General features: G+C 45.0%; 1 protein-coding gene across 6 annotated transcripts in view; it reads right to left on the bottom strand.

Annotated features, from left to right (window-relative positions):
- Positions 1 to 24,972, bottom strand: part of Tcp11l1 (t-complex 11 like 1) — a 55,964-nt gene that overhangs the window by 11,642 nt on the left and 19,350 nt on the right. For 3 of the 6 annotated variants that reach the window (XM_021154593.3, XM_085834613.1, XM_029474482.2), the window contains 4 exons: positions 23,875 to 24,071; positions 18,122 to 18,303; positions 16,878 to 17,050; positions 637 to 14,704 (listed from right to left, as the gene is read on the bottom strand). In XM_021154593.3, coding sequence (XP_021010252.1) covers positions 14,502 to 14,704; positions 16,878 to 17,050; positions 18,122 to 18,303; positions 23,875 to 24,071 — 755 coding nt within the window. In that variant the 3' untranslated portion in view covers positions 637 to 14,501. Of the gene's footprint in view, positions 1 to 636; positions 14,705 to 16,877; positions 17,051 to 18,121; positions 18,304 to 23,874; positions 24,072 to 24,972 lie in introns of those variants that run through there. The other 3 variants (XR_015046505.1, XR_015046504.1, XM_085834612.1) reach the window with 3 other exon arrangements.

Below are 24,972 nucleotides of genomic sequence, written 5' to 3'. Positions count from 1 at the left end.
CCCTGTCTTGAAAAACCTAAATAGATAGATAGATAAATTAATTAATTAATTAATTAATTAATAATGTTGCCCAGTCTCAATTCCAGCAGCTTAGGCCGGACGGGGAAAGCTATGGAAGTGGGGCCGCCCGCACCTGCTGCAGCGGGGAAGGATCCTTGGAAGGGAGTATAAACAGGACAAATCAGGCAACACTCCTGCCTCCAAGTTCTGAGGCATCTCAGCCTGAATAAGGACAGATGTCAGTGATCTCTGCCCTACAGGAGCCGTTCCCCGGAAGCAGCCTCATTGAATACACAATAAAAGATGAGCTTTTACTCTCTAAAAGTACTGCCACCTAAATGCAGCCATCCTGCCCTTACAGTGAACCCAGGGACTGCAACCTGAGGCAGGAAGGTACATTTTGAACTCTTTCTCTCCCCTCTCCCTTTCCTCCCTTCCCCTCCCTCCCCCTTCTCTTCCCATTTCTTGCTCCTCTCTCTCTCTGCTGGTATCTAACTTTCAATGTTCATGCCTCAGCTTCCCAGATGCTGAGGTTACAGGGAATTTAAATTTAATCCAGCTCCCCACCCAAACCCAGTTTGACATATATTATAGATAGAAATCACTTTTAAACAAAGAAACAAACAACCCAGGCAGTGGTGGTACATGCCTTTAATCCCAGCACAGTGACAGGCAGATCTCTGTGACTTCAAGGACAGTCTGGTCTACATAGAAAACCCTGTCTGAACAAAACAAAACAAAACAAACGAAAAGTAAGTCTCTTTAATAATATCCCATCATTTCTGCCTGAGTCCCTCCAAGCAAATCCAACTCCTCTGTATAAAGCCCGGCACTGAGCTACAGGTAGTTCAGTGGCCACTGAGCATCCACTGCTCTTCCAGGGACCCACAAAACAACTAACAAACTCCAGGCCCAAGGAATCTATGCCCCCTTCTGGCCTCTTAGGGCACTGCATGCATATGATGCACAGACATAGACTCAGGCAAGACACCTGCACACATAAAATAATCTTTAAAAAAAAAAAAAATCTGGGGACTGCTGGCAACTTAAAAAGCACCCAAAGCAAGGCATGTCCGAATAGTGCTGGACCTGCGGCCCGCACTTGCAAAGTCTTCCCTCTTGCTTCTTACCTCTGCACCGCAAGGTGCCTCCTCCACAGAAAGCATGAATGTGGATTTAACTTTCCTGCAGACACCACAAGTACCACCCATCCTTGAGCAGAAGGCTACAGCAAACAACGACTCATACTGAAATGGGGCGTCCTGGTCACACAGGAAGCACTGCCAAAGCCTTTAGGTAGTTTCCAAGTTCTTTCTGCCTCTTGTTCAGAAGTCTATGTCGTTACTAATGATTTGGGGTCTTGCACATGTAGGCAAGCACTCTACCACTGCTCAACACCTCAAAGACTATCTAGTTACCCTATGTCCTTCTTATTGGGGAAAGAAAGATGGTGATCTGACCTTCAGCCTATTGTTTTCTTTTGATATTTTAAGAAAAGGTCTCATTTAGCCCAAACTGGCCTCAGAGTTGCTAGTAGCCAGGGCTGGCCTTGAACTTCTAGTCCCCTTACCTCCACCTCCCAGGTTCTGGTGTTTCTGGTGTTAGCAGCCTGGCTACACTTTCATGACTTTCTAGACAGGCTCAGTGGTGTAAGCCTTGAGGTAGAGGGAGGTGAACCTCTGACCCTGAGGCCAGCCTGGTCTACAGAGTTCTAGGACAGCTGGAGCTACACAGAGAGACAGGTCTCAGGATGCATCGCCCCTGGAAATCAGTATCCAGACCAACCTGGCCATGAACTCGTGGAGATGTATGTGCTCCTGCCACCAGAGTTCTGGGTTTAAAGGCATACACCACTACACTCAGCACATTATTTTTCTTGGAAACAGAAATCAGTAATAGAGAAATTTGTAGCATATATTTGAAGAAATCATCCTCAAACAGCCGTTCATTATTTTATTTATTTACTTTTGGGTGGGGTCTTGTGGGGTTGATCTGGAGCTGCTATGTAACTTAAATATGTTAAAATGTTTGAGTATGTAAAATTCTTTACCCTGGGATCTAGTTGCCCCAATACTAAATTTTCCTGTACACCAGCTTTTGTTGTGCAAACCTTGCTCCCCAAGTTAACTGGTCAATAAAAGGCTAAAGCTTGTGATTGGGCAGAAAGAGGAAGGCAGGACTTCCTGGGAGGGAGAAAGGAACTCTGGGAAGAAGAAAGAGGAAGGCCTTTCACCAGGAGATAGGGGAGGAAACAGATATGACTGACTACAGGCCTAGACGGTATAGCTAGCCATGTGGTGGAATGGGGCTAGGTGGTTGGGCTAACTTAGACGAGCTAGGTGTGGGTCTGCCTAAATAGTCCTAAGCTTTGAAATACTAAAAGATCAGCCGGGCGTGGTGGTGCAAGCCTTTAATCCCAGCACTTGGGAGGCAGAGGCAGGTGGATTTCTGAGTTGGAGGCCAGCCTGGTCTACAAAGTGAGTGCCAGGACAGCCAGGGCTATACAGAGAAACCCTGTCTCGAAAAAATAAAAATAAAAACAAAAACTAAAAGGTCTCTGTGTGGTTATTTGGAGAACTAGCTGGTTATGGAATAACTGCCAACATATTAATTTCCAGTATTAATATCTAGACAATATTAATAACCTTTTTACCGGGTCTTGCTATGTAACCCAGGCTAGCCTTCTGCCTCAGCCTATGAAGTGTTGAGTTCAAGTATTTGCACACCCTGGGCTGGGCTCAGCTGGGAGCCAGGTATTACTGGACAGTTTTCAGAGTGAATGCTCCTTTTGTCTCTGGTCTCTGGGGAATCCAGCTGGAGATCACTCCACCTCATGGCTCTGCTTCTACCACAATGGTCTTGTCTAAAATACACACATTAGTATATATAATTTTTAAAAAGTCATCTGTACCATCTCCAAAGTACTCTCTCGGTCATACAATGTGTCAGAGATTCTGATCACTCAAGTTCCTTAACAATTCTGCTCGAATACGGAGGACTGTTCTTATTTATCAAGATTAGTGGGGATGAGCTATTTTACGTGAAACACAAATCTAATTTCTGAATTAGAATTCCATCAGCACATCTGTGTAAATTATTTCTCTTCTTTTGGGTTATAATAAGATTCAAATAATTTGATTTCTTTAGACCTCATAGGTCGCTGTTGTCCTGCTTTTGATCGAGGCTGTCACTATATATAGTCCAGGCTACTCTTCAACTTGCAATTCCACTGTGTCAACCTCCCAAGAACTAAGATTACAAGTATATTGTGGTGACCTTTATGAAAATTCTGGAATTTGGCTTTATTAAAAGACACACATTAGTATTATAAGAATGTGCTTTCATTTAATCCGTGGTGTGGGGATATGAGGCTGCTTCAGACTGACGACAGCAGCTGACTATCTTGCTCTAGCAGAGGCACGGTTTTGCCAGCTGCAGATAGTTTCTCTGACTGTGTGATATTTGGATTCGGGGAACTTTTCAAAGGGTAAATAAATGCTAGGGCCTGGAGAGGTGGGGTAGGCGGTTGTGGTCACTTAAGGAGGATAGTGATAGTTTGTAAGTTGTCATGGACAAAGAAAAAAATAGATTCAGGGATCTCTCTTCCCTCTATCCTTTCTTCTTTCCTATCTAGTGTTAGGGGGAGAAGTGGGAAAGGGGAATGAAGGGAGGTAAAAAGAAGCCACAAAGTAGCAAAGACCAGCTATAAATGGCACCCAACAAGGGATTATGTTTTTAAAAAATGGGAAATTTGATTCCAAATGCTATAAACTAGAAGGAGTGAAGGAATAGATTTTCCCCCACAAGGGGCCAGCAAATAATTTATTGTGGTTACTATCACTGGAATATCCACCACTCTGCTCCCAGAGAGGATCATTAGTGTTTTGTTTTGTTTTGTTTTGTTCATATATTTTGTTTCAAAAAAGTTTGAAAGAATGGCCGAGTAGTTGGAAAAATTGCAAATGGACATAGAGAACCCTGAGAAACAAAAACAGCTGAAATGGGGGGCGGGGTGGGGGGAGGAGATCACTCTGCTCTTTTGTTTCTGAATGGGTGGCAGAGGTGGCTGTGCAGTGGGAGAGGTTGCAGATGGAAGGAGAAGCACTTCAGAAGCAAGGAGCACTGGGGAAGAAAACAAAAAGGCTCAGTCCCAGGGAGTGAGCATGAGAATAAGAGTTTCATGCAGGAGAAACGAAGGAAAAACTGTGCTGAGGGGCAGTCTGCTCAGAGAAAAGCTGAAAAAGCAGAAAGACAACCTGATAATCACCCAATCAAAACAAAGGGTTAATGCCAAACCAACAGTGCTGCCAGAGTTATAGGAGGGGTGGCCCAGGGTTATGAGATCATCAATTTTCTAAGTAGTCAAGGTTATGTCTTGTCATAACGAGGTTATGACAAGATAGGATGGTATCCTACAGAAATGATAGATCTAAGGCATTTAAAGAGGTTATGATTTCATATGAGATGCAAAACAATTCCTAAATGACTGAGCTACTAAAAAAAAAAAATTATTCCCCAAGATTGGAAGGTATTGGTAATAGCTGTACTAGACACTGGTCTGCAGTTGCAATGATTGACATGGTGGAGGGGGAAAACCATGACTATTGAACAGCAACACAGAGCGAGCAGAATGAATACAGTAAAAGATCGGTTGTGAGGTGAAGGCCTGCAAAGTAGGTGTTGATAGAGACTGTAGAATGGTGTGCGCACCTGGCCCCTAGGTGTTGATAGAGACTGTAGAATGGTGTGCGCACCTGGCCCCTAGGTGTTGATAGAGTCTGTAGAATGGTGTGCGCGCCTGGCCCCTTAAAGGATCCCCCACGGCTAGTCAACTGACTCTGAAAATACTTACTGCTTAACCCTATGACCTTTAGTGTTGCTTTCCTCTTGTGGGAACAGGAGAGGACATAAAAGCCAGCAAAGGCTTGCAGAAGAGGAGTAGGGTCCAGGACACACTGTAGTAGGATAGGAGAGAGAGAGGAGAAAAGTAGGGTGAGAGAGAAGAGTCAGAGAAGACAAGTGATGTAGGAAGAAAGACCGAGTAGGGCTAGAGAGGAGATTGAGCAAGAGAAGATATTGTTAGTAGACAGGAGAAGACCACTGAAGGCACGGGCCCATGGACAAATGCATAAAGAATATAAATGATGTTGGTTTTCACATGTACCATGCCAATCTAATAGGTCAAGCTATAGCTAGAGGTCTCTGGTGCTTTAATTTAAAAGGCTCTGTGCTTTAATTGTGGAAAATGTGGACATTTGAGACAAATTTCTAAACAAGGCATCTCTAAAGGCAACAGTTTTCTAAACACGAGAAAGGCCTAGATTCCCAGGGGTGTGCAGGTGATACGGCAAGGGTTGCCTCTGAACAAATGAGTATAGGGCCAAGAGAGAGATCCAGAGCGACTTTTTGCCATTGGGAAACAAAATGGAGGGGCCTAGGTCAAGGCCCTGCAGCAAAAAGTATGATCTGTTTGCCTCTTATCAGCCAAAGATTAACAAGCAGGCAGAAAAACCTCAACTAAGTACCGCAAATCTAATGCATGATACTGCAGACAGTGTTGCTTTAAAGCTGGCCAGAGATAAACACGTCACACTATCCCCCAAATTCAATGTTATAAAGTAGCTACTAGAGTGTATGGTCATTGCCCGCAGGTACAGGAGGAATGGTAATTCAGAAGCAGTTGACCGCCCAAGGATTCACTGTATATTTCAAAGGGGAAATCAAAATAATGGCTGATGTAAAAAGAAAAATGCAATTTAACACAGGTAATAGGAGTGTTCACCTGTTAATGTTTCCTTATGTCAAAGGCAAGGCCAATCCAGTAAAAAGATCAGGGGCGTTTGGAAGTACTGAAAAATGTGTCTGGCAAACAGTTAATAATCAGAGGCCAAAATTAGTTGCAAGTGAATGACATTGAACTAGATTTTGTGGATACAGTAGCTGATGTAACAACCATTTATTAAATGCTATCATTTTCTGGGGGATTATTACACCCCCTTTTACTCCGTAGTATCTATTGATAGTTTCTACCTCACTTCTCAAGTAAACAACACAAAAACACTATATTTTATTAATAAGTTGTAGGCGTTATGCTGGGCACATTGAGCTATTCTAATCCTTCCACTTGTTAAAACCCACACAAATGCCCATCACCTGCCAGCCTGGTGTGTCTCAGGCTGCTTCTGCTCCATCAGCCTTTCCTCGGGACTCACTTCTCTTGGCCTCAGGCTTCTGATGGTTCATCCCATGTAATGGTGACTCTTACCTCCGGCTTCTCTCTCAAGAGCTCATACTCAACTCTCAGACCTGACCTCCATTCTACCCAGTCACAAGCCCCAACCAACAGGGGATTATTATCAGGGAGCACTACTTACAGTACATTAATACAGTGCCCCAATGTCAGGTTACAGTCTGGTTAGGGGCTCAGAATTCAGTGTTGGGAGCCGACTCTTAGCAGAAAGTGGCTATCATCTCTGCATCCTTCTTGGGTTATTTACTTACAGATTAGTACTTTTCCACCCTGACAAGCGACTTGTCTTTCTATCATGTTTTTGCAAGCAGCCCACCACAGCTAAACACACTCTGATAACACCGTGTTTTTCTCAGAGACATCCTGGACTTGTGGTTAAGTGTCTCCAGCTACACTCCCCAGCTTGTGCTTATATACCCATAGTTGCCTTTCAATAAACGAGACTTGAAATAGCCTGCCATTTTTCCCCCCCAGACAGGGTTTTTCTGTGTAGCCCTGGCTGTCCTGGAACTCACTTTGTAGACCAGGATGGCCTCGAACTCAGAAATCCACCTGCCTCTGCCTCCCAAGGGCTGGGATTAAAGGTGTGCACCACCACTGCCTGGCTTGAAAAAGCCTGTCTTGTCTCCATTCTTCACATCTCTTGCCCCTCTATCCCCACTCTTTCCCACTGACTGACCCACGGGCCAAGTCAATTCAGCTTCTGAATACAAAGTGCACAAAACCCCAACCAACAATCATTTCACAAAAAAACCTTGGCACTCAGAATGGCCACTTCAACAGATTTATACCCAGTTTCTAGAAATTGGGAAGTTATTTCAGATAAAACAAATTGTGTGATGGGTTAAATGTGTAGGGCCAGAAAATCAAATAGGAAAGTTAGGGCCTTATGTGACTGACATAACAATAAATTTATGGGAATGAAATTTATTAGAGCAGTGAGAAACAGAACTCAGATTAATATCCCCTCAATATCAGAGACAATTCCTCAAATAGTGGATCAAGTGGAAGATGCTTCTGGGGAGGATGCTGAAAAATGTCATCATGATACAATTTGCAAAACACAAGAAAATCAAGAAGAAGGAAGACCAACGTTTGGATACTTCATTCCTCCTTAGAATAGGGAACAAAATGCCCATGGAAGGAGTTATAGAGACAAAGTTTGGAGCTAAGATGAAAGGATGGACAATCCAGAGACTACCCCACCCAGGGATCCATCCCATAATCAGCCACCAAACCCAGACACTATTGCATATGCCAGCAAGATTTTGCTGAAAGGACCCTAATAGAGCTATCTCTTGTGAGGCTATGCCAGTGCCTGGCAAATACAGAAGCAGATGCTCAGGCTGGAGAGATGGCTCAGTGGTTAAGAGCACTGACTGCTCTTCCAGAGGCCCTGAGTTCAAGTCCCTGCAACCACATGGTGGCTCACAAACATCTGAAATGAGATCTGATGCCCTCTTCTGGTGTACTCATATAAATAAAATAAATAAATCTAAAACAAACAAACAAACAAAAAAAGAAGTGGATGCTCACAGTCATCTATTGGATGGAACACAGGGTCCCCAATGGAGGAGCTAGAGAAAGTACCCAAGGAGTGGAAGGGGTCTGCAACCCTATAGGTAGAACAACAATATGAAACTTTATATACCCCAGTACAGGGAAATGCCAGGGCCAAGAAGAGGGGTATAGGAAACTTTCGGCATAGCATTTGAAATGTAAATAAAGAAAATATCTAATAAAGAAAAAAAAAAAAGAATCACAGACTATGCCAGGCGTGGTGGCGCTTGGGAGTTTGAGGCCAGCCTGGTCTACAGAGTGAGTTCCAGGATAGTCAGGGCTACACAGAGAAACCCTGTCTCCAAAAACAGAGAGAGAGAGAGAGAGAGAGAGAGAGAGAGAGAGAGAGAGAGAGAGAGAGAGAGAGAGAACAAAAAAGAACCATAGACTACGCAGGTTATCCAAAACCAGACACTACATGGATTGAGTTTCTAAATTTGTAAGGTTTGTTTTGGGGCAGGGGTGGGGGAAAGGAGGCACTGCTGATGCTATACCAACATCCCCACCCTTCTTCCCTTAAAATGGCTGACTAAGCCTGTATGGATAGAGCAATGGCACTCCTGCCACGCAGGAGGAACTGCAACAGGCAAGTGAGCTTCCTGCAGAGGCACAGCCCCAGGGCCTTTGTCTCTGGATTGCTTCTTGCTGCTGCTGTGCCTCCTCATGCTTGTCATTGCTGTGCTCCTCCTGTATCTAGCATGGTGTGAATGGGCGTGGGGAGACCCTCACTGTCTACAGTCTGGTGTGATTGCTTCTTGGGAGACTGCCCACTCTACTGGGCAATTTTTCTGCAGATCAATATGAAGATGGACTTTCATAAAATATTGTATGTGAATTAATAACTTTGTGGAATTCATGACTTAAATAGTTTTAAGAAGTTGAATAGTTGATAGAAAGTTTAAGGCAATAGTTTAAGTTGTTTTGCCAAAAAGATATAATAAACTTAGAATTAAGAGTAGAACGTGCCCCTTCCCTTGTAGGACAGTGAGGGCTGCAGAGGTTGGGATAGGAGCTTTCATGCATTACAAGCACATAATTGGGAGAAAAGAACAGGCTTGGGACAAGTTAATGATCAAAGAAGGCATTTCATTCTAGCCTAGGTCTGAGTTCCTGGATCTTGTGATCTAGGGATATGCTCAGATTTCAGTGTGTGCACAAAGTACAGGAGGACATGAACAAAGAGTAAGTAGTTCCACTATGAACTTGCTTTTTGAAGTCTTGCTTAGAGCAAGACTGCAAAAATAAGACCTAGGATAGGTGGCCTAGTTCTTGGTAAATACAAACTGTCAGCTACACACAGGAAAAACTTGCTTCTATTGACTTGGCTTGCTTAAACCTTGTTAATCCATGACAAAAGGATTATAGCTTTGGGGTTATGAACTTGTAGAGAGAAACATAGATGGGAAACATTTAGTTAAGTATGAGTTTCAAAAGATAAATATATAGCTAATTCTGTTGTAATTTCCTTTGTATAATAATTTTATTCTGTTTTGGAAGAATATGTTTTGTAGTGATTTAGAGAATATATAACTTGGGGCTATGAGGTAATCCTTGTTATTAAAGAGAGAATTTTTATCTTAGATGATACAAAAGGACTAAGAGAAAAAAAATTAAGTTGCTGGAGCTTGCTCATTGGAGCTTTGCTCCATCCACCAAATGTATGTGTATGTACGTATGTGTATATGTGAAATTGTTGGACCTTTGCTCTCTCCAGCCAATGTGTGTATGTGTATGTACGTATATAAAGTGGTTGGAGCTCTAAGTCTGCTTCATCCACACACACAGAGAGAGAGAGAGAGAGAGAGAGAGAGAGAGAGAGAGAGAGAGAGAGAGAGAGTCTATGTGTGTGTGTGTGTGCACATGTGTGTGTGCATGTGTGTGTGTGTGTCAGTGTGTCTGTTCTGTCACTCTTTTTGCAAGCCCCAGAGAATCCCTCAGAGAAAAGTCTGTTGAGTGGTCTAACTCTAACACTAACTCTACACCCCACCTTGGTTTACCCTGGATCTCCAAGCTGGTAAGTAAATCACAGGCTTGCCAGGTCCTTCCAGCACAAGAAAGTGAAGAAATTGACCAATTATTAATAGGAAATTTGTTAGAAGCCTCAAATTTTCATGAAAAATACCAAGCTAACAAACAGTAAAGGTTTAAAGAAAACAATTTCTAGCATCTATCAACAAGCTAAGGAAATGATAAGAAAGTGTCCTACTTGTTTTCTGTATAACCAAACTCCATTACTTGTTGGAAGTAACCCTAGGGATATCAAAAGAAATAAAATCTGGCAGATGGTTTTATTTTGCCGAGTTTAGAAAACTAAAGTTTGGGGCTCAGCGGGTAAGAGCACTGACTGCTCTTCCAAAGGTCCTGAGTTCAAATCCCAGCAACCACATGGTGACTCACAACCACCCATACTGAGATCTGACACCCTCTTCTGGTACGTCTGAAGTCAGCTAAGTGTACTTATGTATAATAATAAATAAATCTTTAAAAAAGAAAAGAAAAGAAAACTAAAGTTTGTACATCACACCATACCACATACATGCGCAGGGTTTCAGTGGACAACTGCTTTGAGTTCTGAAGGAGCTGATTCTGCAAGTACACATATACTGGAAGTAATGGCTATTGTGGGGATACCTGGAGGAATTAAGACCAACAACACCCCACATATGTTTCCAGTAAGACGAAGCAATTCTTTACACATTATAATATAAAGTACATTACAGGTCTACCACAAAATTCTACAGAACAAGCAGTTGTAGAAAGATTTAATTGTACTTTAAAAGAAATGCTTATAAAACTAAGAGGAAGAATAAAGACCCAGGGATGGATTAAACAGTGCTCTGTTAACTTTAAATTTTCTGAAAGTAAGAAAGGAATAATAGCAGCTGAGAGACACTGAGTTATAGAGAAAAAACTGTGGCATTAAGTCAACCTGTATACACTCTAAGGATGTGGTAAAATCAGAATGGAAGGAAGTCAGTGAAGGTTTTGCATTGGGGACACAAATTTGTTTATATTTCCACAGGAAATGAAAAGCTGTGAATTGAGGGGAGGTCTTCTGAAAACCTTGGCCACTGACCCTAAAAAGAGCAAAGGAGGAGCGCCTGACCAGTCACTGCCTTCCCCTGCCAGCCAGAGAAGCCTGGGCAAGAAACATTCAGCTCCTAACCACGGACAGGCCTAGGAGCAGGACTCTGGCCTCCTGCACTGCAGCCACCCACAGGGCAGAGCAGCCACAGGCCTATGAGCAGGACTTAAGACAGACTATACTGAATACTGCATCTTGCATGTCCAAGTTAGGGCTGCAAGCCAAAGGCTCATAGAACTCGGGGCAGAGGTTTAGAGACTTCAGTGAGGAACTCCAGAACACAAGATGCTAGAAGATGAGATAGTCCAGGAGCATAAAATGTTCAAGAAGCGGTATCCACATTACAGGGAAGAGAAGCATTGCTGTTAGGTTTCTTTTTTTTTTTTTGGTTTTTTGAGACAGGGTTTCTCTGTGTAGCCCAGGCTGTCCTGGAACTCACTTTGTAGACCAGGCTGGCCTCAAACTCAGAAATCCGCCTGCCTCTGCCTCCCAAGTATTGGGATTAAAGGCGTGTGCCACCACACCCGGCCTGCTGTTAAGTTTCTACCTCACTCAGTTGTGTATATGCTCCTGAGGAATCAACAGAAAGATCACATCAGATACCTGAGAACCCTGGGAAAGACATTGAAAAGAATGGAGAAACAGCTTCAAAACTGCATAGTTAGTAGCTAAAACAAAGAGGGGGAATAATATGATTTCTTTTGTGTGCCTGGCCCTTTAAAGGATCCCCAGCTAGTCAACTGCTCTCTGGGAATGCTTACCTGTTAGAACTGCTTGACCATTAGTGTTGGTTTCCTCCTGTACTTCTGGGAACAGAAGAGGATATAAAAAGCCAGCAAAGGCTGGGTAGGAGTCCAGGAGACAGGAGTAGGATTGGAGAGAGAATGGGAGTAGAGGGAAAGAGAAGGATCACAGAAGACAGGTGATGCAGAAGAGAGAAGACTGAGTAAGACAGGTGATGCAGAAGAGAGAAGACTGAGTAGGGCTGGAGAGGAGGGTGAGTCAGAGAAGCTGATCCTAGCCAGAGAAGATACTGTTAGGAGAAAGAACCCACACAGATCCCACACAAAGTAGCAAAAATAAATAAAAGCTACAGTAGACCATTAAAGACATGGGCAGTGCCTGAGGATGAACAGATAAGGGATATGACCCATATTGGTTCTAATGTACATCATGTTGATAGGTCAAGCTCTAGCTAGTGGTCTCCAATCATCAAAATGCCCTGTGCTTCAACTGTGGGAAATACGGTCATTTGCAAAGAGACTGTGACCAAACCAAAAGCCTCAGATCTCAAGATGGCCAGTCCATTAACTTTGAAAAATACAGTACAGCACTGGGAAGTGGAGTGAGCAGTTTCTAGGGGCAATGGTTTTCTTAAATCTCAAGCAGAAAGAAGGCCTACGCGTCCCAGGGTGTATACGAAAGGTGGCAAAAGCTGCCACAGGGTTCAGAAATGCAGATCCAAAAGAGATATTCAAGATGATTTCTTACAGTTGGGAAAGGGCCTTCGGGGTCTGGCAGCAGAAATGACAAGCCATCTCAGCTAAGGGGCAGCATGCTGAGCAAAGAAACCTCCAATGGGCATTAGATGTTCACTGAGCAGTACTGCAGGCAGTGCTGCTCTAGAAAAGGCCACAGGCAAACCTCTCACTCTCCTGAAAAACTCAAGTGTTACATAGCAACTACTGGAGTTTACGGTCCTTTGCCATCAGGAACGGTAGAGAGGGTCTTGCAAAGGTGAGGTTTGACTTCCCAAAGATTCATTGTGCATCCAGGAATTATAGATCAGATTTCAAAAGAGAAGTTAAAATTCCAGCCTATGTGAAAAGAGATGCAATTTAACACAGGTGACAGGATGCTTTGCTGTTAATTTCCCTACATCAAAGGCTATTCCAGTACAATGAACAGGAGGGTTTGGAAGTCCTGGAAAATATATGTTCTGGCAAACAGCTGTTAATGATCAGAAGCCAAAATTAAAATGGCAATTAAATGATATTGAAATAGAAGGTTTGGTGGACACAGGAGCTGGTATAACAATCATTTCACAAAAATCCTGGCACTCAGCATGGCCACTTCAAAAGGTTTAAACCCAGTTTCTAAGAATTGGAAAGTTATCTCACCAAAGTTAAGTCTATAACCGTGGTGTTTGGAATTCTGGGAACTTTTCAGAAGGTATATAAACAATGGGGCACCAAGAGGCAGGGTGGGTGGTTGCTGGTCGTTAAAGGAAGATGGAGAACGGTTGTGGTCTGTTAGTAGCCACAGTCAAATGAAAACAAAAGAAAGATTAAATTTAGGGACCCCCCAATCCTTATTTCTCTCCTATCTAGTGTTAGGGGGAGAAGCGGAGGGGAGGATAAAGGGTGGGAAATAGACGAACCCACAAAGTAGCAAAGACCAGCTATAGCATGTCACCGTGCCTGGCTTCATCAGCTTTAACTGCCACAGTCAAGGCTCCGGAGTACTTCTGTAGAAAGAACCGCATTTCTATTTTGTTTTGTGAGACCGGGTTTCTCTGTGTATCCCTAGCTGGCCTGGAACTCCTCCTTCTATTGACCAGACTGGTCTAGAACTCAGAGATTCACCTACCTCTGCCTTCCAAGTACTGGGACTAAAGGTGTGCACCACCACACCTGAGTTTAAGTTGCAATTTCTGGTTCCTAAGCTGCTCCTGAGCTCCTGGGCACAAACAATTCTTCTACCTTTTAAAACTGAAGCTCCAGGGGCTTATGGCTTCTCAATACAGGCATGTGTGTGTGTGTGTGTGTGTGTGTGTGTGTGTGTGTGTGTGTATACATCCTTCGTTGTTTAGATGGGGGAGATCAACCCCGGGACCTCGTGCAGGCTAGGCGATCACTGGCCACTGTACTACATACAAGCTGACACAACAAGCTTTTAAAAATCAAGTTCTATCCATTGGGTATGGTGGCAGAGCTCTGTAACCCTAGCATTTGTAAGGCAGAGGCAGGAGGATTAGAAGTCTGGGACAGCCTGTTTTACATAAGCAAGTTCCATACCAGCCAGGGGAGTATATATAGAGATGCTGTTTCAATAATAATAGAAAATAAATTATTAAGTAACTCTGCTGTAGACCAAAGGGCTCTGGAACACTGTTAGGCCAGTCCCAAGAAGCAATCAATGGGTAGAGTGGGAAGGAGCCGGTTAGGACACTGTAAGGCTATAGACAGCCCTGCCATAAGCACCCACAGGAAGAGTAGTGGGAGGAAGGCTGTAAACAGGACAGGAGGATAAATCTTGGCTTATGACTGCGGGCACAGAGCATCTGAGAAAGAATGACTTTTGAGAGACAACTGTCTCAGGTTTCTTGGGAGAAGCGGCTCCCCCAACCTGAGGAGGCAGGATCTGAGACAGAGGCAGCCAACTGTTGAAGGCTCTGAGCTCCTACTCAAGAGAACCAAAGCTCCTTAGGTTTGTAAACTTGCACTCATACATACGGTCCTCAAAACAGAATCCAGTGCATCCTTCCGTCCCGTGGAACCAGCGCTATTAAACAGGAATGTACGCAGGCCGCCATTCTCCGAAGCCCGGCACAGCACTGCGAGAGCGGGGTCTCAGGAGATGAGAGCTGCTGTGGCAGCTGCATCCTCAGGAGCGGACGAGGAGCTTACTAAGGATTGCGTCGTAGTAAGGACAGAACACCATCTTGTTATAGTTGACCAGGCGCACAAATTTCACAGCAACTTCTTCCAGCTCTTTCTGAATGGGACCCAATCCCCCAGGCACAGTAGGCAAGGGCTTCTGATGACCAGAGGCAAGGTATGTCTCCAAGAAGGTCAAAATGCGGGACTCTGTGGCGAAAGGGAAGAGTAATCAGGGCTGTCTCTTCAAGGCGACTTTATTCATGTCTGGTTAGGTTTCAGATAAGGGAGTCATCACTTTCTCGGGGAAGTCTTTCCTAGTCACCCCCAGATCAGATCCGTACAACTTTGCACTTCTGAGGGGAAGAACATATACGTGCACACAAGGAGTCTGCGGCAGCATCCTCTGCTCTAAAGAGGATCAGGCCACTGAGGCCACACTGGCCACTGCCACAGGGCACACATGCACAGAGAAGGAAAATAAAAGCAAGAACAAGTTCAAATGTGGGGGCGGGGCTGGAGACACAGCTCAGCCTTAAGAACACTGTACTACACACACACACACACACACACACACACACACACTTACAATACATGCCTTTCATCCCAGCAGAGATAGATGTACCTCCATGAGTTCAAGACCAGCCATACCTACATAGAGCCCTTGTCTCAATAAATACATAAAATCTTAGAAAGAAAATGTTCAAAAAAGTAAAGAGGGTTAAATATACAGCAGTGTGGTAGAGTGAATGACCCTGGATTTAATTTCCAGAACTTAAAATATTAGAAGGGAAGAGAAGGGGGAAAAAGGAGGGATGGAAGGAAGATAAAACTTGTCCTGCTAACTTCTTCTGTCTGTCATGACTGAACACAGGCTTCCTTCTTTGATGCTCACAATGGGAGACCACAGAAGTCATCTGTGGTCTTGTTTGACTTAGAGGAACAATTTTGGTTGATACCTTTCAGCTTTGCCTCTCTCAAGTACAAACAAAAGAACCCACAACACAAACACACTGACAGCTGAGTCCTACACTTCTCCATTCCCAAGGGATCTGGTTCTTCTGAAGTTCCTAGAGCTGGAAACTCCCCAGGATCAGAGTTCTGTGTCATTCCCACCTAGGACTGCTGTCTGTAACTACGACGAAGCCAGACAGTGGTGCCGCACACTCAGGAGGCAGAGGCAGGTCAGATCTCTGAGTTCGAGGCCAGCCTGGTCTACAGAGTTCCAGGACAGGCAGGGCTACACACAGAAACTCTGTCTCAAAAACCAAAACAAGACAATGGGACAAGAAGGAGCACGGAGGCTTCGGGTGCTCAAAGGCCTTCCCTGCGAGATAGAAATCTCTGATTCAAAGAAGCCTCCTCCTCTTCCTCAGCGACCCCAAGCTGAGCTGTGGCTAACGCAGGGCTGGGTAAGGCAAGCTTTGAAAAACTGTCTTAATTTTTAAAAAATCCACAGTATTCATTTTGTATAAAATGACCTAGTAACAAGGATCTGAGTTAAGGTCTGTGACACTAGAGTCAGAACCTTTGAGATAAGGATGGGTTCTGGTCCTTGCCTGTCCTTCTGGGCAGCCTCACCACACTCTCCTAACCCAGCAGCCCTCAAACCCCCCTCATACTCCATCAAACCCTCTGGGAGTCTATTGCTGCTGTGGTCACTGGCTGGTTTAAGGCAAGGTTTCACTATAGGTCTCAGGCTTGCCTGGAACTTACTATGTAGACCAGGCTGGCCTCGAACTCACAGAGATCCGCTTGCTTCTCTCTCCTGAGTACTGGTTAAAGGACTGTACTACATGCCTAGCTCTGTTTTCCTTTGAGGGCCTGCCCTCCAGCCCTCTGTTCTAATCACTGCATCTTTACTGTTGCTTACACAAGCTAAAGTCATCTTGGAAGAGGAACCTCAATTGAGAAAATGCCTCTGTCAGATGGAGACAGGTTTGTGGGATATTTGCTTTTCTTTCTTTTTCTTTTCCAAGAGAGGGTTTCTCTGTACAGTCTTGGCTGTTGTGGGGCTCCCTGCACCAAGATAGTCTCAAGTTCAGGAACCTCCTGTCTCTGCTTCCCAGGTGCTGGGATTAAAGGTGTGTTAATTATTGATATAGGACACCCCAGCTAACTTGAGCAGCGTCACCCTGGAAGGTGACTTGGGCTATATAAGAAAGCAGGCTGAGCAAGCCATGGAGAGTAAGACAATAAGCAAAATTCCTCCATGGCTTCTTCTGCTCCAGTTCCTGCCTCGAATTCCTCAGTGACAGAGTATGACCTGACAATTCTAAGATGAAACAAATCCCCCCTCCCAACTTGCTTTTGGTCATCGTATTTCACTACAGCAATAGGAAGTAAATAAGACACCCTCCAAGAGAATGTCTCTTCAACGTACCCATGATCCTGCGAATGGGGTCATCGGGACTGGCGAGGGCCTGAATCTGGCCCTTGAGCACAGTCTCCTTAGCGACGGAGAATGGAGAGGGGCCACACAGGGAGAGGCAGCTGCTCACCTCCAGGCAAACCTTCTCGCCAATGGAAGCCAGGGCGTCCTCCAGATGGAAGGAACTAGAACAGAGAGAGGAACGGGGAGCAGGAGACCAAGGGATGCAACCCTGGCCCTGTCTTGACAAGGATGACAGCACTGAGCGAGCGTGTGGGACCCGTGGCTCCCTCTCCTGCTCCCTCACCTCCTAGGCTGTGATCCTTTCTAATCATACCAAAGCGGTTGCTCTCTGCTGTGGTTGCTGTCTGCTGTGGACAGGGTCTCATAGCTCTAGAACTTGTACTTTACAGCGGAGGAAAACTGCCAACTTCTGATGCTCCTGCCTCTACTTCCCAAGATTAGAGCTGTGAGCTACGATGTCAGGTTTTACAGTGCTCTGAGCATGTTAGGCACATGCAGTAGGCATGCACTCTCCCAACAGAGCTACATCCCAAGCCTCAAAGCACAAAGCTCATGCCATCAGTGAATAAGCTTAGAGCTGGCTTCTAACAACCAACAGAGAAAACACAGGAACCAGAAACTGGGTAGCTGTGGGGCAGGACAGGGAAGCCCTATTCATCAAATGCTCTTCTGTATCTTGATTTTTTTTTTTTTTTAACCATGCTGGAGATCAAGTCCCAGGCCTCATACATAGTAAGCACTTTGCCAGCTGAGGCATATCCCCGACCTCTGCAGTTGTTTTAGTTGGTTTGGTTTTTTGAGACAGAAGACAGCTAAGGCTAGCTGTGGATTTCTGGTTTTCCTTTCAGGCGCTAGACTGTCCTGGGGCCAAAGTCTACGTTCCACTGGATTCTCTAAGGTCGTGGTATTTACTGCTAGTTGAACAACTCAGTAGGTGCAAGTCAGTGGTTAAACATAGGACAAATTCTACCTCAGGAGGTGTCTACTTCAGTTCTATTTGTGTTAGAATGTTCTGGTCACAGCTACATTGCTCATTGTGGGCTCTGAGCACAGACATTTGAAAACCACAGTCCTAGAGCCTTGTTAAATTCACAGTTCCCTGTAGCTTGAACATGATAGCCATAAATAAACTTCAGGTAGGCAAAGTCTTCTCTAATCTCCTAGCGGCCTTACACTGGGAAACTCCTACTGTACACCACAAGTCCATCCACTATAGGGTCCCAGCCACTTACGGCAGATGCATGTCCGTTAGCAGAGTCTTCACCATCATCTTGAGCTTCTCGGCAAAGTCGGCATGCCCAGAAATTCCCGGTGCAGCGGTACTGAACGTGACCAGCAGCACGGCTCCCAGGACGGCCAGCTGCTCCAGCTGGAGCTGGAGCTCTTGGAAACGAGACTGGTCCATCAAAACTGTCTGCAATGAACACACGCGGCACTGCTGAGCAGAAATTCAAGCTGGCCAGCAGAGGGCAGTAGAGCCGCGCCTCCGCCTGCTCTGTGGTGCCCTTTCAGATGTCCTGCATGCCTTTCAGAGCTAGAACAGCACCACACTGTTAGCTGAGGCAGGTCTGGCGATAAGCCCAACCCTTCACAGGACTATGACCTCAGGCAAGTGCCTTTACTGTCTGAGGCTATACAAAAAGGGACAGCCCTTTTTACAGCCCCTTGAAAGATGAAGAAACCCCCAGCAGGGGAGCAGTTGAAAGCCACTACTCCATCAGTAGGAGGGGAGGTACAGTAGCAGGAAGGGAAGGGAAGAAAGAAGATGAAGCTAGGGTGCCCAATGCCTTCCTATGTGCCCAGAACTAACTGTCCCAGACTTGAAAGGGAAACATTCAAGTCCTGAGGTGACCCCATTTTTATCCCCCACAAACCAGGAAATCACCTATGCTGATAGATGGGAGAATCTTGAAGCAGAGCCTATGGTTATTCATCCTCATATCCATAGCACAAAGGAGCTCCAAAAACTCCAAGAGCTCCAAGGTGGACACCCCTCCACCCACCCACAAATACACCCAGAAAGCTGAGACAGGAGGATTGCTATGAGTCTAAAGCCAGCCTGAGATACAAAGTGAGGCCGTCTCAGAACAAACAAAAACAATAACCACCTCAGGTATGTAAATAAAGAGAACAGTCAGAAATGACGAATTGAGCAGAACTCATAACCACATAAAAGCCACCTGAAAGTGGACTGCGTTTCATGTTAAAGGACCCAGGCCTTCCCTACCAGAGACAGTAGTGTTAAAGGACCCAGGTCCCACCCTACCTGACTACCCCTAGCTACCAGAGGAGATGAGGGAAGAGCAGCAAGGTCAGTTCAGAGGTTTTTGGTTGTTTTCTTTGATTTGGGGGTGGGGAGGCTTGGGGACTGGATCTCATCACATAGCTGTGGCTGTCCTGGAGCTCACTCTGTAGACTAGGCTGGCGGCAAACTCAAAGAAATCCACCTCCCTCTGCCTTCAGAGCACTGGGGTTATAAGTGTGCACTGCAACACCTGGCCCAGGTCTGAGTTTTCACAGGTTAATCAGACAAACTTTAAGAACCTCTTTGCTGGGGTCTGGAGAGATGGCTTAGCAGTTAAAAAATACCGACTGTTCTTCCAGAGGTCCCGAATTCAATTCCCAGCAACTACATGGTGGCTCACAAATATAATGGGATCTGATGCCCTCTTCTGGTGTGTCTGAAGAGAGTGACAGTGTACTCACATACATAAAATAAATAAAACTAAAAGAAAAAAGAAGAGCGAGAGAAGAAAGACAGACAGAATGAATGAATGAACCTGCTTTGCTGTAAGAAGATAACAGGGATGTGGTCTATGTTGTAATCCTGAAACGTTGAGGCAGGAGGATCAACACGAGTTTGAGAATGGGCTAGAGTGTTGAAAACAAGAACCAGAAAATGGAGTCAGAGGCCGGACGGACTCCTTAGCAGGTTAAACCTCCCTGAAGACTGGGGTTTCTTCATTAACAGTTTCCATTTATCTCACTGCTCACAAAGGCATGATGTCAGCTAGCATGGCAGGACTTGACTTCAGGATGCAGAAGACTGCTAGTAACAGACATGCAGTCCCAGTAAAAGCCACCATCTTCCCAATTGTAAGAGAAGTGTCAGGTCGAGAACTTCCCTCCAGAAGATCTCGTGCTACTACCCAGTGTCACAATTTCTAACAAGCCAACACCATCTTTAGGTCCCCTTTCGTCCCAACAGGGAACTCAGGCAAGAAGGGAAGCTTACAGCTCTTGAAAGGAAACATAGGGGCCATGACAAAGACATTTACAGAAGCTGCAGGTCTGAAGCTGAAAAAAGGAACAAGTGCTCTCAAAGAAGGCAGAGGAAGCCACACGCCAGCTTAGTTTCTGCCAGAGAAGTGGAGAACCCCTCATTAGTCACCCTCTTGAATGGCTCCTGCAGCTAGACCTGCTTAGGATAATGCTCTCTGTAGGAGTGACAGGAGTTTCTGGAGAGCAAGCTGTGAAGCAAAACCAGGGTTTTCTGTCTGCTTTTTTTGGTTTTGTTTTTTGTTGTTGTTGTTTTGGTTTGGTTTGGTTTGGTTTTGGTTTTTTCGAGACAAGATTTCTCTGTGTAGCCCTAGCTGTCCTGGAACTCACTCTGTAAACCAGGCTGGCCTTGAACTCAAAAATTAAGGATGTGCAACACCCATACACACCTTTTCTTAAAAAAATAAAATAAAATAAAAAATAAAAGACAAATTGAATAAAAACAGTATAAAAAGTTGAGTAGAGCAGACAGGAAGCACTTCACACCACTGGTGGGGCTGTGGGAACAGGCGAGCAGTTTCTCAAAGTGGTGTGCCTGGAGTCTACCCAGAAATTGTGACCCAGGATACAACCTATAGAGTTGAAGCTGAACGTCCACACAGTATGCAGCCACAGTCCCAGCTGGGAAGGAAATGAGGTGTGCCCACACAGTTGGAGACTGACATGATGAGCCCAGAAGACATCATAAGTAGGCCAGGCACAAAAGGATAAATGTGGCATGATTCCATGTACACAATGCACCTGGACATGCTGGGCCTGTTATCATAGCATTTGGAAGGCTAAGGTTGGAAGTTCAAGGCCAATCCGGGCCACAGGAGACCCTGTCAGAAAAAGCCAAAACAACCAGAAAGATAAAAATTAAACTCCTAGAGTTATTAAATTTGTGGACTTGCAGTAAAACGGTAGGGGCTTCTTTCTAAGTCACTGTTCCATTGCTGTGAAGACACACCACGACCAAGGCCATCCTTATAAAAGAAAGCATTTCACTGGGGACTTGCTTATTCTTTTGGAGAGTTAGTTTATGTCATCATGGCAGGGAGCAGACAGGCACTGGTGCTGAGGAGGAGCTAAAGGACTTGGCTTGGCATGAGCTTCTGAAACCTCGAAGCTCAGTGGTGAAGAGAACTGGCTGCTCTTGCAGAGCACCCACATGGGGGTCCTAACATCCTATAACTCCAGCTCCAGGGGATCTGATGCCCTCTTCTGACCTCTGTGGGCACTGAACTCACGGGCACATGTCCACACAGACATACACACACAATTACAAAACAAAACAAAAAAATCTTTGTTGTGGTAGCCCTGGCGCTGTTTGTATTTTGATGCTAATTCAGCTTCTCTAGTAGGGGAGACTTCCGACTTCTGGGTCAGACAGAGGTGAGTGGAAGAGGCAGGAGAGAGATGCGGGCTTTTGGATGGGGACAGTGGGAGGGATGTAGCTACAAGTGCCCCCCCCCCCCCATTTAGATGGTGAATCTACCAGGATTTGCCACTGAAGGATTTAGATTTAATAAGGCTTACAAGCCCAAGATTCTAGTTGTTGCACCCAGCGACTGAGTCATCACTGATTCTGAACTATGACTCAGTTGGGTTCCAGAGAGAAAGGTACAGCTGCAAAGTGTGGGTTTGCAAGAAGTGCACCCCAAAAGGCCATGGGAATTTTGAAGTGTGGGGTTGGTGTGGTAGCAGCTCGTTTGTGGGAATGTAGCAAGCTAGGTGGAGAGATTTCAGAGCTGAGTTAGAGAGTCTCTACCAGATGAGAACAGGCTGACCATGCCCACCAGTGCCCGGCCAGGCAGCCTGCTGGAGACTCCTGGCATAGCATGGATTGTTTTTTTAGTATTTCCTGGAACAAATCTTTTAAATTTTATTTATTTTTACTTCCTATGCATTGGTGTTTTGTCTGTCTGTCTGTCTGTCTAAGAGTATCTGGAACTGCAGTTGTTACAGACAGTTGTGAGCTGCCATGTGGGTGTTGGGAATTGAACCTGAGTCCTCTGGAACAGCAGCCAATGCTCTTAACCACTGAGTCATCTCCCCAGCCCAAAAAAGGAAATCTTAAAAAAGAAAGAAAGAAAGAAAGAAAGAAAGAAAGAAAGAAAGAAAGAAAGAAAGAAAGAAAGAAAGACAAAAATCTCAAAGCCCACTGCCAGTGACATACATCCTCCAACAAAGCTACACCGCCTAATCCTTTCCAAACAGTTTATTAACTGGGACCTAAGCATGCAATTATATGAGCCTACAGGGCCATTTTCATTCAAACAACCACGCTGACTGATGGGTAGAGTTTCAGAGTTTGTGGAGATGGAGATATTCTGCAGTGAGAATGTCTGCACAGTGACATGTATGTCTTTAATATCACTTGACCATATACTTAAAAATGGTAAAAATGGCATATTTGTGTCATATTTCACAATTCAAAGCACCATGGGGTCTTCAAGATGACTCAGCAGAGCCGGGCAATGGTGGCACATGCCTTTAGTCCCAGCACTTGGGAGGCAGAGGCAGGCGGATTTCTAAGTTCGAGGCCAACCTGGTCTACAGAGTGAGTTCCAGGACAGCCAGAGCTACACAGAGAAAACAAGATGGCTCAGCAGGTAAAGACACCTGCCATCAAACACCATCACTTAACTTCGATCCTCAGACTCCACGTGGTGGACAAAAACAATTCCTGAAAGTTGTCCTCTGACCACACTCCCACGTTCACCTCCCACAACAACATAAGCAAATGTAAAAACAAGTAATTCTTTAAGTATAATGAAAAATCAAATGATTAAGAACTGGTCCATGCCACTAAGTATCCCCACTGTGCTTCCCAAAAGGAGCCAGCTGTATACTCGTTTATAGAACTATCCAGGGGATGGAGAGATGGCTCAGTGGTTAAGAGCACTGGCTGTTCTTCCAGAGGTCCTGAGTTCAATTCCCAGCAACCATATGGTGGCTCACAACCATCTGTAATAGGATCCGATGCCTTCTTCAGTATATCTGAAGATAGCTACAGTGTACTCATATACATTAAATAATCTTAAACAAACAAACAAACAAACAACAAACAACAAACAACAAACAAACAACAAGAACTATCCAGAACAGACAAATATGGAAAGCAGAACTCGAAGGAGGAGAAAAGTCCGCTGGCTGACGATGTTGCAAGGGGGACTGTATAAGTCTGAAAATATACCAGAAAGCACTGAGTGACACATGATAAATAGGAAGAGACAGGTAGATCTCCATGAGTTCAAGACGACCCAGGAATGCATAGCAAGCTCCAGGACAGCCAAGGGTACATGGAGAACCCCTGTCTCAAAAACACAAAGGGAGGAGAACAAGAGAGAATAATGAGGGAATGGAAAAGAAAGACCACATTGCACACTTTCTCATATGTAGAATGTACACATATGTACACATACAGAGAGAGAAAGAGAAGAGAGAGAGAAGAAAAGGAAGGAAGACACATAAATGTAAAACCAAGCAGAAAAGAGAAAGAGAAGGGACAGTAATAAGGATGAGGATGAGCAATATATGAAATGTCACCATGAAATCCACTATTTTATTCGCTGAAAATTTAAAGTGGTTATAGTTTCAAATGAAGACATTTTTGATATGTGATTTGTGTTAGAATAAGAATAATAATATTCTTAAAAAAAAAAAAAACAACTGTGCACCTTGAGATAGCGTATGAATGGCTAGCGTGCCCAGTAGCACCTACCTCGGGGAAAGGTCTCTGGAAGTGGTCCCATTTCAGAAGTTTCAGGTAGGCGTAATTCTGGACAGAAACAGGGGTCAGCAGTGGGGCGTCCCCAGAGCCAGCTGCGCCTCCCCCCGCTGGCAGGGCATGTTTGTACTTCTGAGTCAAAAGGTCATTTGTGGCCTCCTCCAGCCACTGTGTGACAAAGTCCAGGGAGTCTGGAAAACAGGGCTACACTCATCACCCTGACATTTGCAGGGACATTTGGAATTACCTTAGTGGAGAGAGTTTCTACAGGGAAATGCAAGGTAGAGAATGAACTTTGAAACCCACAGACTGAATCCAAATCACCATATTGCTTATGGATAGCTTCGTGACCTCAGACAAATCTGAATAGAAGATTCCTGTTATAAAGAAATGCATGACACCTGCCTCACCGCTGACATGGCGAGAACCTGGCCTGGCCTTGCCTTGCCTGCTTCCTTCCTACCTACTCTTTTCTCTAGTAGTGACCACATTTGAGGTGGCTGGAAGCCCAGATTGACTGCAGCTCAGAGAGATGCTAAAACTTCTGGCTCAGAGACAAATAGGACAAGACACCGGCTGGAGTCCCTTTGTTTAGCGAAGCATTTACACCGAGGGCTAGCCCTGTTTCTGGTGTGACTCAGTTCAGTGGAAGCTGTCAGTGGGGCCCTCAGATGGCTTTCAGTGGCCTTTATGCCCCCTCTGCTTTCCTAACTTAGTAACACACAGGCACCTATCAGAACACCAGTGTCCTCTACATTCTGAGTAGAAAGTGCTCCGTGGGAGAGGTGCAGCTCTGGTGGAAGCTCCTTCAAAGCAAGCAGGAGCTGGGGTTACAGCTACTGTCAGCTCCTCCCTGGCGCTCACGATGCACCTTTGTTCTCTTCACAAAGTTCTCAATTTGGTCCTGACTGCTGATATACATGGCCTCATCCTGCCTTTAGCCTTCTAGAGACAGGTTTTCTCTGTGGTATTCAGGCTTTGGAAAGCTTGGAGTGGTGGACAAGTTACTGTGATGACTCTAGGTAGGCTCCTACACAGCAATGATTCTTTCAGGGCAGCTGAGCTTCTGGCACCTGACTCTGCCACGCCTTT

The sequence above is a fragment of the Mus caroli genome, unplaced genomic scaffold (genome assembly GCF_978045245.1).
Source record: "Mus caroli unplaced genomic scaffold, Mus_caroli_1 scaffold_2, whole genome shotgun sequence".
NCBI lineage: Eukaryota > Metazoa > Chordata > Mammalia > Rodentia > Muridae > Mus > Mus caroli.
This window is presented reverse-complemented; position numbering and strand designations above follow the sequence as displayed.